At 39.9% G+C, this 18,776-nt stretch overlaps 1 protein-coding gene across 1 annotated transcript in view; it reads right to left on the reverse strand.

Annotated features, from left to right (window-relative positions):
• The window catches only part of gse1 (Gse1 coiled-coil protein), a 164,612-nt gene that overhangs the window by 20,237 nt on the left and 125,599 nt on the right, over window positions 1-18,776 (reverse strand). Inside the window, exon 3 of the mRNA XM_024295295.2 lies at window positions 6,064-6,261. Coding sequence (XP_024151063.1) covers window positions 6,064-6,261 — 198 coding nt within the window. The remainder of the gene's footprint in view (window positions 1-6,063; window positions 6,262-18,776) is intronic.

The raw sequence follows: 18,776 nt of genomic DNA on the forward strand, positions 1-18,776 counted from the left end.
GCCACCCCATCAGCACAAGCCTCAACACGTGCACTCTAATACACCAACACACCAGCACAGATAAACACTGCACACACCTGCTACTACAGTCTTGGCCATGCACTGACAACACAACACAAAGCCTGTAATCTGCATCACTGAATTGGGGGAGGGGAAGGAGGCACACAGTTTGTGTTGCAGTGCCAGAGGAGAAAAAAAAGAAGGCACAAGATGGCGGATGGAATAAGAGGAGCAGCACTGCTCCTGCTAACTGTACAAACTGTACATAATTGCTGCGACTGATGAGAGCCATGAGAGGTGTGTACGACTGTGGTGCACAGAAAGACAGAGGAAACACCAATGAGCTTGCTTGTGAGTGTTTCAGGGACAGTTACTGCCTTGAGGGTTTTGCCTGTGAGAAACACACACATGCAGACACACACACACACACACACACAAACGCCAAGCGCAGCAAGACTATGTAAGCTCCAGGCAGGTTCCAGATGGAGGGGTCGCAGACACACTGGCCTGCTGTCCCAGCATGCTCTGGGCTCCCAGAAACAAGGGAAGCCTCCGGCCACACACGTACTTTCAAACACACAATCTGACCAACACCCCTGGTTTTAGCAGTTCTACTAATTACTTCCCATGCTTCTTTTAGTCAGCCAGTTAAGCTTGATTCATCTGCTCCAAATATCTTTATTCTCCCTGCTTGTTTATCCTTCCAGGTAGTAGTTACGCTTGGTTTCAGCACAGTCATGCAACTCTTGTCATGTTTGTGTGTCTAGAAGTCAGTGACAAAGAAACGCATCTGAAATGATTGAACCCAGATCTCCTAATTAAGAAGATATCAGCAGGTTTGATCAGTCTGAAGCGATGTGTTTGTGCGTTTTCTTACACAAGAGTTGGCACTGCAGAGTGTGTCCTTTATGCTGTTCTGATGCTCATTATCCATCACCTCCCCTCCACAGCGCAGCACTCAGTACACAGACCTATTCATTATACTTGCCACAGACAAGTGACGATGTACATGTGCACGTGTGTGTACGAGCATGTGGGAGTGCATATAAACAGTGGTCCTGCTCGGGGTCTTAAATCAGTTCGGGGCCAGTAATACCAGAACTCAAAACAAACTAATTCCTCATGACCTTAAGGACATGAGTCATCTCATATGTGCTGTCTTATTCACCTAGAAGGAGAAACCTGAGGCTGAGAAGGAGACGGAGAGGTTGAGTCAAAGATAATGAAAGGATAGCAGGCTGCAGCATGCAAAGAAATCACAAGGCTCATACGGTTGCAAAGACAACTGTTTGTATGTGTGTGGGGATTGGGTGTGCTTTTCGCCGCAAAAAAAAAAGAGTATGGGGGTAGGGGTGCTTGCAGTCAGACTACAGCTAGAGGGGCCTCATGACTCTGCCCACCCTGGAGCTGATGCTCTTTGCACTGGCAGTTGCCTCCTGCTGTATGCCTGATGGCTGACTCACCAACACACCACTACCGAACCCAACCAGGAGGAAGAGTCAGAAGGGCCCAAAAAATAACAATAAATAATACTATAAAAAATAATGTCCTTTCTCTGCTTCTAATGAACAAGGAGAGGCAGTTTGATCAGGCAGATCTGCAAGGTGTTGAATGGAGAAAAAAAGCAACATCTGTGTTATGAGTGTTACTTAGAAAGGGAACAAGCAACTGAGATGAAAGGAAAAACATTTCCGTATGAGAGGATAATTGATGTATTGCAAACAAGCAGATATGTTTGTCTTTTTTTTGTACTTTGGTAGTTGCTTGTTAAACTCCCACAGCTTGAAAGGGATATTGCTTCAAGAGTCAGAAGAGATAAAGGAGAAAAGGACTAAAGGGAGGAGAGGAAATGTTTGGCATGAATACTCCTTCGATGAAGGTAATAAATCATCTATAGGGTTCTGGGTCTCACACTGCTGTAGGCTAGAGAGCAAGGTGTCCAGGGACCATCTGATTTAAAAGGCCAAACAAGAGACAAGACAGCTGGGGTAGCTGGGCCTCTATGGAGCCAAGGCAGAGTCACACAATGACCTTACATACACACAAATATTGGACTCACTTAAGACGCTGTCTGCAGACAATTGCTCAACACTTCAGATCATGAATTTGGAGTAGAAATAATAATAATAATAATGTGTTATTAATGCTTTACTAATTAAGTTGACACACACAGTTTGATAGTTGGGGAACCTTTCCGTCAAACTGCTGGAGACATTTGCAAAAACGTAAAAGTCTCGACAACTTTGCCCTTACAAAATAAAATAATTTTAAAAAGAACAAAAGTCGAGAAAAAATTAAACAATTACAACTATAATATTAGAGTGATATTTTTTTCTTAAGAGGTCAGTGTCAAGTGGTTTATTAAAGCAAACAAGCCTTTGATCAAGTGAAACAACTTGAATAAAAGGATTGAAAACTCAACAAATATCTAAGACAAAAACTTCCAGGAGAAATACTTTTTTAGAGTTTAAAAAATCTTGGAAAACAATTGAATTCCTTGAAAAAGAATATGCCAAAAAGTGGTCCAATGTTTTTTTCAGCGCTCTATTCTTACAGGCATATTTTTTTAAGAAAAACAATTCTGAACGCTCAGCACATACATCCTCATATTGAGTCTTTCAATGATTAAAACAAAACTTTGTTCAAATAATATACAGGCAGGTTGTAAGTTACTGAACGTTCTGCGTAATTTATTCCTCGCAGACACAGGATAAAGCTTTATGAGATGAGAAGGCTACTGACAAGGAGGTGCGACATGGAAACTGAAGAGTTAAGGTATGCATACCTACAAGCACATCCAAGTATTCAGGGACATGGACTCAGTACGTTAAACAGGTCAGTCTAAAAATCTCTTTGTCAAAGCAGCAACTGCAGATAAAACAACTAGTGCAATATTGCTCGGGTCGTCACCAGGCAATACGGTATTGCCTTTTTATAAGTCTAAAAAAAGTTAGGTATGTGTTTAACAAATGAGTAAACATGGTCATTCTACATGTCTGTATCATTGAGCTGATCATGTCCACATGAACTAAAAATGAATGAATTCTCGTAGTTATTGTAAAGAGGACAGAGGTTCGCTTGTTTGGTCTGAACCGTCGATACTTGTTCAGTTCCTGCATATGCCCACTGACTGGGGGGCAAAAGTGCTGGCAGTAAATGAAAGACTCGATAGTTTCTTTGGTAAAAGAAACCAAACAACTGCAATAAACAAAACTGATTTAAACTTCACAATGAAATCTGAGCAGAAGATAGTCATTACTCTCTTTGGCCAAAAATGGAATATGGCAACATCTGGAAATATTTACTTTTTTTGGTCCAAGGTTTTTTTTGTTTGTTTGTTTTGTTTTACACCAGTGGCAAAGTAATGGCAATTCAATGTTTTACCAAGGAAGTGCTTTTTTCTTTTTTGGTGATGGTATGACACTGCCTGGTGCCCTATTGTTCCCAACTAATTTGCTAGTAATATAGTAACACCTCAATGTACAGATATGCAAATAATTCTGTAGAATTTTTTTTAGGGACCTATTGTTTCGTCAGTGTTTTTGAATGTTATGCTACCTTCCTACTGCTGGGCTCCATTCTCTAGCACATTTATTTCCACCACATTCTAAAATAAATGTGACCCTTCGAGAACCTTAAAAAAAATGGATTCCTAAACATTCAAACACCTTCCTGTGCTTCAAGATGCACTACTGGTGACAGCCAAAAACAACTTCTGAAAAAAAAAAAAAATAGTCCACACTTAGTTCACTGAGTTATGGTAGCATTTATTATAAACTCAGATTTGTTTGTTGAAATGTAGCGTTAGATCAGTCAGTACTGGTTTACCAAACAAAGAAGAATGTGCATGACATCACTCTTTAGGTCTTAAACAGATATTGTGGGGAAAAAAAAACACTAAGTATTGCTGGTTAGATACACATGACTAATCTGACAGTTTGACCTTAATAAAACCGCGTTTAAGGACTGCAAGTTTGAAAATATTCTAGTTTGATTGTATATTAATAGAAAGACGTGGTGGAAAGAACTTTCAATGTATCTGACATTCCAAAAAAAGGAATGTCCTGAAACAAAGGTTAAGAATATTTAGGGGTCAAAGAAAAAATCATTTTCTAATAGATGTCAATCTGTGTGTTTTGAATGAATCATCATGACTATGAACAATTATGGCCTATTTAGAAGAATTGATATGAGGAACATCATGTTCACCAATTGAGAACACAGAAGCACAGCTTAGACTTGCAAGTGGCTTTTAAATGTGGCACTGCTTGAGAATCAATATTCCTTGACCAAATGAAACCAAAGTGGGGAGGGTTTGCCATAAGGCAAAGCACCAAATTGTGAAACGCTAATACTGCAGATCAGTACCGTACATCTTCCAGGAAATATCAAAAGGCCATTCACTTCACAGTATCTGCGCTGAACATAAACTTTTCTCTTTGCCGATGCATTCTGGGGTCAATTTTGGGCTAAAAGCATATAAAAACATTAAAACTAAAGGCAAGAATCACATCAGACCAAAGTGAGTCAAGGTCAACCAACAAACATTGATAGAAGTAACACTGAAAAACAGGGAGGAAAACATCCTAAAACATAAAATAAAGAAATATAGAAATATATTGTGTAATAAATACTGTAAATCTTCCAATAGTAGCCCTGCCGTGTATTCCAAAAATTTGGTAGACAGCCCAGCATTTTTTAGACAGGCGTCATTTAAAGATGGACCTTTATTCCATTGCAGAATGGTGATGGGTAATAGGTTAATTCTGCGTGGAAATTCGGTCAAGAAATGGATTCAACAACACCAGATGAACATTTCAGGATTTGCTGAAATGATGAGAACATTGTATTATGTTATAATTAGCACTATCTGCTAACGTTTCTGTTCTCTTTGAAACATCACCAATCTCTCCATCAAAAATCCTCTCGACTTTCATGCAAATCATTTTCCTGGAGACCAGCACACTTTTCCATCTTTTCTCAATAATCCATGTTCAAACCAGTTCTTCAAAGATGTCACTTACTGCCTTTGCACCTCTACCAGGCAATTGTTTGCTTATTGCTCCTTTTTCTGCAGCTGTTAAACTGCGGGGTCCACAATACCACCCATCTGGTTGGGCATTCTTGAATATGTTTAGGATCCACCTCAAAAATGTTGTGCAGATTCCTCACCAGAATGTTTTTTGGCATACGCTATTGCACAAAACCTAAATGGTAAATTGAATGAGTCTTTCTTGGCCATTGCTACACTGGCTCATAACACAAATGCCATAGACACCCGGTGCCTGTAGGAGACTGTGCACAACCCGTGAAAGATGAGCGGATCTTAAAGGAGCCCAGTCACTATTGGAGAGCAGTGTCTAACAGTAACAAGCACCTGTTCGACCCAACGGAACTAGCATCAATGAGAGACAGGCCAAAATTGGAAGATATATGGTATATTGAAATACATTATAGATTTTTTAAGGTACTACTATAGTATGCATAAGTATCTCCCGACTCCCGACTTCTGTTTGGCGAGTCAAACGCCTATTCCCTTTACAAGCATTTCATTACATTGCTGACCTGTGTTGATGCATCATATGACAAATAAAGCTTCATTCATTCATTCATTCATTCAATATAAGACATCATATGGTTTATCTGCAGGACTGCATGGTGGGCTCAGTCCAAAAACATGCTTTACAGGCTAACTGGAAGGAAAGCTGTCCAGTGTGGACCGCACCTTCACCCAACAGTAGAAAACTGGCTCCTACATCCCTGAGTCCTCAAGAGGAAATAAGGCCTGACCATATGGTATATTTACCTTAAAAACCAAATGTAAAATTGATTTTTTAATGTCAAATTCCAGATTTAGTGAATATTGCTACAGCACAGCATTAGCCTTGACCTACCAGATGCGCAGAACAAAAAAGTGCAGAAAGGCCAGAAAATGGGCATTAGCTGCTGATGTAGTTCAACAGTTTATTTTCAAGCACTTAATGTTTAATTAGACCAAACCAGAGATAAAATTGCAGCTGAAGCTTACAAACTGTAAGTGTCAAACAAGAAATCCAGCATTACCTCGAGGTTCTTCGGCCTGTTTTGCCAGTTTACGTAGAGCTGCAGCAAATCCAGAGTGGGCTGACTGGGTGGCTGGGCTTCCATTTGCTACGATGGAGCCGTTCAGAGGGGATGGAGTTAGGGGGCTGACCGTTGCCGTGGTACGTGTAGCCGTGGAGATCATTCCTAATGATGGTGACTTTGGCTCATGGCTCATGCCTAAAAATACAAAAAAGTGGGAAGAATAAGTACTGTTAAGTTAAAAAAAACATGAAACAAAGTACTAAAAAAAGTGCCATTAATATCAGAGTCAGAAGAAACTTCAACTACAATAACTATCACACACAATATGACAAACAGTAAAAACAACAGCCAAAAGGCACATGGTATCTGGCTGTGTTTCCTAACACAAAGGGCACACTGGGATGTTGGCTATCTGTTTGTGACAGCTGGGAGGAATGGTATAGATTGGTAGTTGTATAGCTTAGGGTCAAAGGTGAGAGGTTAGGGGGGCAGGTCGCCCTTCCGTTGCTTGAAGAACTTTAGTAGCAAGCATTTTTGCCAGACAAGAGTTTATGCAACAACTCTAAGGAGTATGCTCAAAAATAAAAAGTTTATTTTGGCATTTTCCAGTACAGAATGCTAAAAATTATATTTCAGAAAATGCCAACTAAGACAATCATCACTTTTGTTTACTTTGTTGGTTTAATCAAGTCTGAACTGTTGGCTGTTCCAAGCTTTGTGGTGGGTCAAGGGGTACAGAGGGCTGGAACTGCTGTCCCTTTCGTTTGTGTGTGTGTTGTAAAGCGAACCATGCCAACAGCCCCTCTGTCAGTGGAATCTCTAAATGCCGGCGTGGAGTCCGATAACGCTGCATGCTCAAGCAGAACACACACACAACAGGGGTGGCTTGGAGGACAAGTGTTATTTCAGACTCACTCAGCTTCTGGGAGCTAGAATTATTGACAGCAAAACACCAACATTGTTGGGGATTTTTCTATATGGCTTTTAGTTCTACATTAAAAGTACAATTCAACACCTACGACAAAGAAGAAAAAAACTCCCAACGAGACTTGCTCACTACAAGTATATCAACACCACAATTAGATAAGTAGGAGTTATATCTGGGTTTACCACAGAGACTGAGAGAGCTATAAAAAGATCAAGTTCCCTCCTGACAGGAAAGCAAAGCTGTTGAGTGTCTGTTTGAGTGGACACACACAGTGGCAGGTCAGGCATGAAAGGGTGAATAGCATTCCCAACACCTCTCGAGCTGTCCAGCCTGTAACCTCCCAGTTACCCAGTGCACTCTGAATGAACCCAGCAAACAATTAATAATGGAATCAACAGTGATGTCTGTCTAAACAGCAGACACGGGACCTCTGAAAGAGTGGCAGCCAAGCAGTGAAACAGAAAACAACAAACTTTATCACTATATTCACTTCTGAAGAAGCTAAACTATTAAACAGATATTTTAATGTTTGGGACATATTCAAGTTACACAACTGAAAATAAAGAAATATACATGACAAATACACACATTTAAAGCCCCACCAGTAGCTGTGAATCACTGACACAAACTGAAATGGTCCTTACTGCACAAAGAAGTGGAAACGCCTGGATCCCCCACGGCTGGATCTTCACGTTAAGCCCATCCCAGCACACACCGGCAGCTACCGACAGGACACATACCATCTTCCTGCACGTTGTCTATCTCCTCTTACCCATCCGCTCTCGGTCTCCCAGCCTGCCTTCCTTCCTCTCGTACCGCGGCTCACAAAGAGCGTTTAGAGCTTATCTAACAAAGCAACACCACACATGCTGCCTATCGCGCCCCTCTTCGCTTGAGCTCTCCCTCTGAGTGAGAAAACAGAAATTCTTGGGCTAGCAGCTGCTGTGTTGTCACATGACCTCATCCTCGCTTTCCCTCCCTCCTCACACTTTCCCTCACTCCTCCTCCCCTCTCAACCTATAATTCCTTAGCCATTTGTAGATAACAGACACAGGCATGCATGCCCTGCCAAGGCAAACGAGAGGAGGGGGAGGGGATGAGAGAGAAGGAGGAAGAACAGGGCAGGGTGCTCATTCGGTCAGCACATCTGACCCTATTGCTGAGGAGCGTACAGCAGGGTGTTTAAAGCACATGCATGTGTGTGTGTGTGAGGGCAGGTAGGCAGTCTTAAGATAAAGATAGTTAAGAGAAAAGATAAACGTGTCTTGACTTGTGTAAACCTCAATGGCTTTGGAAAAAAAGCCTCGAGTGTTAGACCTTATTTTTTTAATTAAAACCATAATCGTTGGTTGACTACCCAACACTCATTCATGCTGAAATGAATTAACTATCCTGATACATTTAAATCCCACTCCAATCATCTGTTGATCTATTGTAAAAGTGTTCCCAGTAGTCTTTTAATCATGATTATGCTGTTTTTAGCCCCTCCCCCCAAAAATTGTCATTTTCAAAGACATAGTTTCTGCAGAACAGCAGGAACCCATTAGAAATTTGCCTCTAGGTTTTGGATGAGACTGTTGGCACAGAGTAACCCTGCCCCTGCTTCCAGACACCCTTCTGTTTACACACTCTTGCTAGCTTACAGCCCCACACAACCCCACGTCAGCATTATCTGAGCTTTCCAGTTGTACAAAAACGTAGACATGCATGGATCAGTTCGTCTGCAAGTGGATTCACTGGAATGGAGGGGAGCAGGGAGCTTGTTGCCCCCCAAGTGTAGCACCTATGTCACTGCTATAAGCTTTTTCCAACAGCATTTTGATCCTCATTCACAGCAATTTGGATAAAGAAAAACTCAGAAATGGAATTTTAAGCTTAATTTAATAAAATACCAATATAGTTTTCTATAATATTGATATAATGTAGCTTAATATAATGTAATATAGCTGAATTTCACATGTATGTTTACAAATGCAACAAGAACATATAACAAATACCAAAGACACAATTTTCATTGCAGTGGGTTTTTAAAGTTAATCTTTCTTAAAAGTAGCCTGAACTCAAAAGAGGAAGCTCCACAAACGGTAAAGCAACTCACAAAGACACAGTTCTTACAGTTGCATGGCACTGTTATCTGGGTGGAGGGAATGACGTGTGACTGTGGTTGAGGCTGTAGGGCTCAGGAAAACGGTAAAACTGCGTGGGTTTGACTTCCCCCTCTGTCAATCCTGCTGTCACTAAAGGGGTGTGAATGAGTTGTTTCTTTAGTCATTTCCTCCTTCTGTCACTTGATACTTTCCTCAGAACGGTAAAGCAGCATATGAGTGAAAGCGTTGACAGGGAGAGGAGCAATTTTCAGATTGAAACCACATGGGGCCAGTATTGTGCAACAGGCCACCTCCAGAAAGGGCTCTGGTGTGTTCCTGGGGCCATGAGCTGTCTCCTTTGAAAATAAGTGGCACTGTCACACTCGTTGGAGCCAGTTTCTCTCTTCCGTTTCATTCCTGTGTAACAGGATAAAAACAACCCAACCGGTTTCTGAGACCTGTGCTGACGTCATGTGTCTGAAGAAGCTTGCATTACATGGTCACACCAGAAGACCGAATCATAGCAAGGCGGGCAGTAGGCCACAGCAGTTTACCGACAGTTTTCCACTTATCTTTGCTTGATCAAGTGTGTGTTTTCTTGTAGTCAGTGGAAGGGCAAAGCTACAACTAGTGAAGAACCCTTTCAACCTTAGCTTAAAGATTTGGTTGGTTCAAGTCTAGATTTTTAGACTTTTGTCTCTCTAAACCCAGTCCTGTAAGATCTTCAAGAACTTGTGTCAAGCAAATAAATAAATAAAACAAGAAAATTTTGGCTTTTTTTTTTTATAAAAAATGGACATATTTACTTCATAAAAGGTACTAAAGACTGTAAACTGTAAAAAAAAAAAAAGAAAATTTGGAAACTGTTGTTGAGAGCAACATCGGTTTGAAAAAGCAGCTGGACGTCACGACAAGATATTCAACGATAGTACTTTGAGTAAGAATGAACCCTATAAGGTTGTCTAAACAGCTTGTGAGTAATGTTTTGTAAATTTCCAGATAAGTGAGCCTGCCTTCACATCTTAACCTCACTTTGTTTCTTGCTCAGTGTCATTTCGGTTTTCAAAACATCCAGCAGGTGGCATTGTATTACAGTTAATCTGAAAGTTCTTCATGGAATGGCATATGTCCCAACAAAGGCTGAAAAATATAAATAGTTATAAATGTACATTTGCTAACTTTATAAAAGCTGAGGCCTGATATATTCAAAAAAATAGGCTACTTAATGGAGATGTTAAGAGATACATTACAAAATGTATTATTATTAATAATATTGTAATGTGAGCAGACCTTTTTCCTAATATTTACCCTTGCAGATTTTACACAACAAATTTCCTGGTGCAATTGATACTTTAAACGTTGTTACACCCCAAAGGAAAACAAATTAAAAAATAAACCCTGAAAAAAAAATGTTGTATATAACATATACGATGTAAATACAACCCACCCATACACAAACATTAGCAAGTGGTTGTACACACACACACAGAGACTGAGAACAGATTGACTGCTCAATGGCATACAGTAAACACATAGTTTTAACACCCAGCTGGGAGAAAAGCTGATTGCTAACTCTCATAGTCAAACAAACACACCAACTGCCACACACAAACACACAGTTCCACCCTTTTGCTAGCTGGAATGCAGATCAAGCATGCGCACGCACACACACACATACACACACGCACACGCAGAGTAAATCCTCTTGGCTCCTGTATGCCCTGGCCACTGGAGAGATAACGCAGAGCCAGCTGTGTCGAGTGGTTAATCTTTAACCAGGAAAGGATTTGCCTATCAGCTTGTTAAAACTAGCAGTGCAGTGCTCCTGACCCATCTACCTGATCCAGTCACTGTGGCTTGACCAGGTCCAGCACAGTATGAACGGCAGCTGTCTTCATTACATCTAATGCGTCTCTACAAGCCAACAAAAGATAAGTCCTACCAAGAGGCTCAGAAAGGAACACTGCAGCAAACAACATACAGCTGTCCTTTTAGTTGGAAGCAGGTGACTGTTTGCCCTCATCGAACAATATAAATGTCTGCAATAAACTCATTATCTTCAGAACAAAATTTTGTTGCTTTACTCCTCTCATACATCCCTGTAAAAGCTTTATTTTAAAACAGCATTATTTTGTCTCTTTTATGGTGTAATTGCAGCTCTATTGACTAATAAAGTAACATATCTGCTCCAAAAAAAATGTTTTCCTTCTGGTAAAAGAGCCATCTTAAAAACCTTCAAAATCATTATGTTGTTTGGGAACTTTTCCCTTCTTCGATAAAGAAATTAGATTTGGGCATTTTAAATTCATTATGATTAAAATTAAAAACGACCAACAGTTTAACAAAGAATTGACAAAATACAAAAAAGAGAACACAAGAAAAATCAGGACAAAAAGAAAGGAAATTAAACATTTTTTTTCCAAAACATCAATAAAGTAAGATTAGAACTGATTCAGATAATGCAACAAATTCCTAGTATTTATCAACTAAATTACAGAAGTTGCTGACAAATTAAATTGGTTTCTTTTTTCTTTTGTTGTTTTTTAAGTCGTTTTCTGAACATTATCACAGAATTGCTGAAAATTTCATTTTTCATGCGGCTTCAAATATAAAAGCAATATGTGCTCAGAATAGTTTTAGATATCTGTTTTGCATGTGAATCCATAACAATAATGTCACATCAAAGAAGGTCACTGTAAAGCAGCTGATCCAATCGTGGAGGTTAAACGCCTCCGGAAGAACATTTTGCACCATCATATTATTTGAGAACAGGCCATCGGATACAAAGAGTTGAAAACACCAGTGGGAAAAGTAGATTTAAATACTCACAGACACCAATACCAAAAGTTGATTATTAACCATGTATACATACCCTCGTTATCATTTCACTCTTGAACAAACATCAGATTACAAACACAGATATTAGAGGGGCTCAGCAGGATAAACTTGCTCTGGAAGTTCTAGGTTTGTTTGACTTTTGAAATGAGATGTCAGCCGACATTAACCTTATTCAACAGACGAATAACTGCACTTTTTTAACAGGCAAGAACACAATTGAGTTTCTTCACTCTTTATACCAAAGACAAAACTCTATTATCAAAGACATTCATAAAATGTCTCTGTAGAAGCTGGAAGAAAAGTAGTATAGGCACACCAAACCGGTGATGGTGTCAGTGTTTTGAGATGCTGATCAACCAAGAAGAAGTAGGAGAGTTTCTGTAGTTTTGCAGTAAACTCCACATTCCGGTTCCTTCTCAGTCCTGATTGAGCATAAGCACACAGTCGTCTGTGCAAAAAGAAGACCCGTCTTCTGGCCTGAGTAGCTTCAAATGCTACACTTGTGCATGTGGGAGTGCATTCGTGCGCACACGCATTATTCATCCCTCACCTCCTACTTCTCTTACTCTCATCTTGACCTGCATGACGGCATCTTTCAACAAATGCACAACATTTTTGTAAAGACCGTCCAGACTTCCCCAACTCTCCATTTCAATAATTCATTGGATAGGCATATCCACTAGCATTTAAATAGCAAATAAAAACACATGCATGCACACACAAAGCTGATGTGACTTCTTCTCTCCTTCCTAAATCACCCACCTCAACAGTGTAATTTCCTCTTTCAGTTAATTACATATCAGCTGTTGCACAGCTTGCTAGGGTTGTGGTTGCGTGTGTGCATTCATGTCATCGTTGGAGTGTGTGGTTGTACTCCGAGACACCAGTGTGGGTGTATAACAGAACTGTCTGGTTACGCCTCACAACACTGCTTAGAAAGAATGAACACACACATGAAGAGACGGGCATTAAACCACACAAACACACATAAAACGCCGGCTGTCTGTGTTCCTTGCCCTTTGTGGTCCACGCTCTGGAGTCAACCTTCTGCCTCCATGGCTGTGCCCTCTATAGCTTTCTTCTGAGAGGGACTGATCGCTGCCTCTCCCCTGGTGAGAGGCCAAATTTCAGCCAGGGCCCAGCTGTTCCGCAGAGAAAGCAGGAAGCAGATCAGCTCTGATTCATCATTATCTCTCCTACCATCACCATGTCCTGCAGAGGTCCTCTTTAAATCAACCTCACCCCCGATATGGAGACAAAGAGAGGTGGAAAAGGTTCTCCAAAGAGGGAGGAAGATAGAACAGGTGCGAGAGATTTTCAACATGTGGACTCAACAAAGGAAGACCTGCCCCAGAACCTGCACCTGTGATGCTCTTGAGTACACGTTATGCCACATAAACGGTGTAAAAGACACACACAATACACATCAACAAAGCAAACAACCCACGTGTCAAACAGGCCTGGTTAGATAGTATCTTGTGCACTGCAGTTCTCCGACTGACTTTTTGTTCATGTAACGTATTTCGGTGGCTCACGCTCCAACTCAGTTTTATCTCTCCCCACAATCTTCACCACAAGACGAGCAGCATCTTTGTTTTAAAACTGACCCAGCGAAAGCTCTGCACGAACCCCTACTCTCAGACTGTACCAGCTCACACACACACAAACCTGCACTCAGCACTCACTTGACTTTCCATCATAGGGTGCAGTTCAGTTACCCTAATATAATCTTGTAATTAGTGTAATTGGTGTCTGTTCCTGCTTGGAAAGCCTGTGCACATCCTAGAGTGTGGATGCTGTACGATCAGATGAGAGATGCTGTTTTCTTTTCTGGGTAAGCAGCCGACAAGTCTTTGTGCCAAAGGCCAAATACTTCACTAAATACTGACAAAAAGACAGTTTCTAATTTGTTTAATTTCCATGAATAGTTATGCTTTTTAAGTAAAAATGGTTGAAAAGAAAAATATATAAACAATTTTTGAAAGGTGATGTGAAGGATGACGTTTAGAAAGTGATCTACTGTATTAGCGATTCTAAATGGATACTGAGGGTAAATGTGACATTGCACTCTGTATGACCCTGTAACAGCCTCCCCAGAACCTTTGGCACTTCTAATACTAATGGGAGCTGTGAAAGGCTCCAGCTCTCCCATGGCCCTAAACACAATAAAGCAAGTACAGAGAATACATAGGGAAATGATAAACAAATAACCTACATTACCTCACAAAGCACTAAAATATATGTTTAGATCGAGTAATATATTCTCATATTAGCATATATGAACATATTAAAGAAGGGCTAGATGGAGAACTGAAATATGCCTGTGTCCCCGCAACTATAGGTCATCTGGTGGTTTTGATGCTACACAACAGCACAAGGAGGTGAATGCTTCCCCTCACCATTTTTTTCCAAACTGTGGGCCTGTTGGCCAAGCCAAGTCCATTATAAGCAGCATAAATGAGAAAAATCAAATAATCCATTAAAGCTCCCATTGCCTAAGGCAACAAGCTGCTTCAATGAATGATTGACTGTCTGAAACTATAATAAAAATCAAAGTAAATACCAAAGGGTTATGGTGATAAAATAGTGGCTCCAGCATGACACTAATGGTACAGAAAAACATGGCAATATTTCAGATCGATGCACCATGAAGTAGGTTTGCTTTACACTTTCAACATAAGTGCAATTGTCACCTTAGATGCATGCCATAGTGCTTCTACAAGAATTTTTATTATACGACTACACAAGCATTCTCGACTTCTGCAAGTTTTCACTTGGCATTAGGATGTAACAGTGTGTCGTCATATTTGACGACGTGGAAAAATATTTTCACCACAGTTTTATTAGCAATGTGTCATTTTATTTGAGCTCATTATCCAGGAGCCATATAATCAACACAGGCAGAATGAAAGACTGGGGCAAAAGTACAGATCAATTTTGCTTCCTGCATGCCCATTTTTCTGTTCCACACACCTGGTTGTAACATGTTACTATAGACACTCAAGATCCGTTTAAAAAAAAAAAAGGATATAGATATTTCTCAGTTCAAAACTTACAACCAATTGTAAATAAGGTTTTAAGCCTAAACTTAAATGACTGCTGTATTGTTGCGTTGGTACAAAAATCTGACTAATGCTCCTGTAGGTCAAATTAAATATAAAGAAACTTTTGTAATATAGTTGATTTTGCTTCATGCTAATGACACATTTTCATATGAATAGACAAACGTGACGTATGAGCTTAAGGTATGCTTACATTTTAATGAAAGAAAGCTGGGAAGTAAAGTAAATACAAAGAGAACCCCCTCTGCTCCTTGATTTTCCTCTAGTTTTTTTTTTAAACTGTCACATTGTTCAAGTGTTGTTTGAAGCACTAGAAGGGGAAACATTTGTTAAAGAAATTAACCCAATACACACTCAATCATAATTTTAATAATTTCCTTTTCTTCAATTGAACTCCATGAAAAAGCATGTAAATCATGAAATTTGAAGTGCAAACCAATAGATCTGATAACTTGTAAAAGCTTTGTCAGGTTTCACATTTCCTAAATGATCTATGGAATGTTACAATATTGTAATTTGCAATCATAACCTGTACATAAACATTTTCTTTTACAATACAACTGATGAGTTTTTCCCAGTTTACTGACACTGTGCATCATGCCATGTGAGTCAAAGCTGAAAGGAAACTCACAGAGCAAATATGAAACAGAATTAAACAAAGAAAAATCAAGTGTCTGAACGAAAGAAAGGAAAACACATAATTATGCTGGTAAAGACGACCTCTATGAGTACTCAAAGCGACTATGCCTTCCACTGACGTGGGTTTTAGCTCTGTCCATGAGATGATCTTAACACTTGGCCGCAAAGCTTGCTTCACCCCTTCAGGCACATGTCTGACCTTGTTCTCATATACAAGCAGGGCCTGCTGATAAACAGACGCACATAATATGACGGTCAGCTGATGTTGCAGATACCTCAGAGATGGAAAAGAAACAGAGGACATGCAAGAGCCAAGCAGACAGGTTGCAGAGAGAGAGAAAAAAAAACGAATAAAAGCAAAAGAAAGAAATGATTATTCGATAAGAGAAGAAAAGGCTTTTGTTAAAGAGCAGGAATTTGCACAGTGATGGGTTACAGAGCAGCAGTGTGACAGGAGGGAACATAAAAGCAAGACAGACAAACACACTATGTGATTCATTCAAAAAATGATAATGAAAGAAGCCCTGCTTGGTGATGGCAATAGTCAAGTATGGTATGTAATGAGTGTGGGTATGATTCACTTATCTGTGCCCTCGTGTTGCCTCTGTTGTTTGCTTGGCCAGTGCTTATCGGGTTCTGGGGTATAACAACAGCAGCAGCAGCAAACAGGGGCTACACAAACACAATCTAAAGCTATCTAAGAGGTGCTTCAGTCTGGTCAATGTAGCAGGACCAACTTCTGTGAATGGAAATGTTTTCCTCAGGGTCCCTATCTGCAATTTGATCTGAGGTCTGGTTCAAGAATACTAATTTTATTTGTTTTAAAAAAAAAGGCAAGGCTAGTGATTACACTACCACTGAAGTCATGTGCAGTGTTGTCTAAACACACTCACAAGCACCACAGACACAAAACTAACCAAAGAGCAGAGCAGTTCTTCCTCACTTTCGGGTTAAAGAGACAGAAGCAAAATTCACATAGTTTCCAACAGAATGCAGATAAGATTTGTAATAAAACAAACAGTGAAGAAAAGAAAACGTCAAGCTTCATCCACGTCAGAGAAATGATCTGTTCAGGAAAACACTGTAAAGTTTACTCACCAACATCTATAGATAAAGATATGATAGGGAAAGGGGAAGGTGTGTGCCTATAAAAGGTTCCCATAAGTCTTAGAATTAGGAATTAAAGCCAAAATCTTCAACTATTTTTATACTGCTTATCTTAGAGCAAGACTATTGAAGAAGATTTGAGATTTCCAAAGTTATAATATCCAATTTGAATAATGCAGTGTGAGCAAGCCCACGTTACAAGGGTTTCAGTCTGTAAACTGATTCATTGACTTTGACTATTTTTACAACAGCGATAAAAGGCTTGTCAAAGACAGGATATATCTGTACAGTTGTACTACACTTTTAATCAAAGAACAGCCCTTGTTGACATTTCCCCAAAGCTCCTGTTTTGTTTAAACACCAAGCCAGTCGAGTGTGCTCTGTTCACGCAGAGCAGGTTGATGATGAGCAGATTAGGTTCTCTAGAGTTAACAAATATATCGATAGGAAAGGAGGAACCCTTTCTTAGCATCTTAGTGTTGATAACATAGCCAGAAAATGATCTAACCAAGCAAGAGTATACAGATCAACCTGGAAAAATAAGGAAGTGTCAGAAAGAGATGACAACAGAACTTGGGATGGCAGATGGGATGAGACACTAAAGAAAACCCACGTTCTCAACAACAGCTTCTTTTCCTACACAAAACCATGCAGAAACCCTGCCCTGACACAAAGGGAGCAATGTGTGCTCCCATATTTTCATACTATCGAAGGACAATGCAGTAATGCGAGCCAAAGAGGAGCTGCTCCCTGTCAGGCCCATCCCTGTCTCCCTGTTAGGGAACTATGTAAACCCATGCAAAGGTCCCTCTACAGTCTGCGCTGCTTAAGCTATCAATGTGGCCTGTTGATAAGAAAATGCAAAGTGGGTCACCTTTAACTCCAAGCTCCTTGTGTAAACAGAACAAGGAGCTGCTTGGGACTCTCCTAATCACTCTCTAAACAGGGCCAGGTGCTGTTGCCACAGACAAACTGTCACCAACACTGCTCAATACAGCTGCTGGCCAGGCCCTCCACACTCACAATACTGCAGGCTGCCACAGCTTGACAAACAGCGCCGTCAACCTGAAAACACGCCAGCCTAGATAAAGCAGCTCGACCATTTAAACGCTCAGGAACGTCAAGCAGAATATAATAAGGGAGACCTGATTTTCCTCACAGTAGGATATGAATAAATAATCGCACAGTATTATCACATGGTTAACGGGAGACGTGCACGTCTATGACGAGAAATGACAACTCCAGCTAATGCTATTCTGCAAGGTAGGTTCACATGGACAGCACAGAGGTAATCTGTAGACTTGATAGGAGAAGAGCAGCTCTGACGAGTGCAGCGTCATGAGGCTTTGCATGACACAAACTGCCACTACTGCCATTCAGGAAGGAATCTAAATAAAAAGGTTAGTGAGTGAATTTTTAATGTTTATGCCACATGCAAAGCTGCTGGAACATGAAACAAAAATGTAGTATAAGGAACTGAATTTCAGTCTTCATTAACATGCCTTGGATAAACTCTCCTCTCCGAGTTTGTGACAACATGAATAAATTCTAAATACATTTTCCCAAAATGGAGATTTTCTTTCAGGAAGTTACCGAAGTGTTTGCTCAAATTCAATTAAAAATAAATAAATAAATCACTACCGGAAAGTGTTTACTCGCTCAAGTAAGGCCACATTCTTCATAGCAAATAAACTGAAAAGTTACTGCAAGCTATATAGTTTTTAATGATTATACAGTTTACTGCATTTTATTACTTAATGACATTTTACTGAGAATACAGAACAAAGTAACAATAAAGAAGGAACACTGCAAATTTTAGAGTGTTAAAAACAATTTTCCTAATCCTACTGTACCATTCTATAAGTAAACAGATTTAACTTCTGTAAATCAAATTGCAAATCACAGACAAAGTTTTCCAATCCCTATGTATAAAAGAAAAACACACGGAGAACAACAAGTCTTTATATGTAGAAGAAAACCATTGAACCAAGATTTCGGGATAAAAGGTTCTTAAGAAACAAACACTGACTTAAAAGGCGTAATTTATAA

Source organism: Oryzias melastigma, linkage group LG3, assembly GCF_002922805.2.
Source record: "Oryzias melastigma strain HK-1 linkage group LG3, ASM292280v2, whole genome shotgun sequence".
Lineage (NCBI taxonomy): Eukaryota > Metazoa > Chordata > Actinopteri > Beloniformes > Adrianichthyidae > Oryzias > Oryzias melastigma.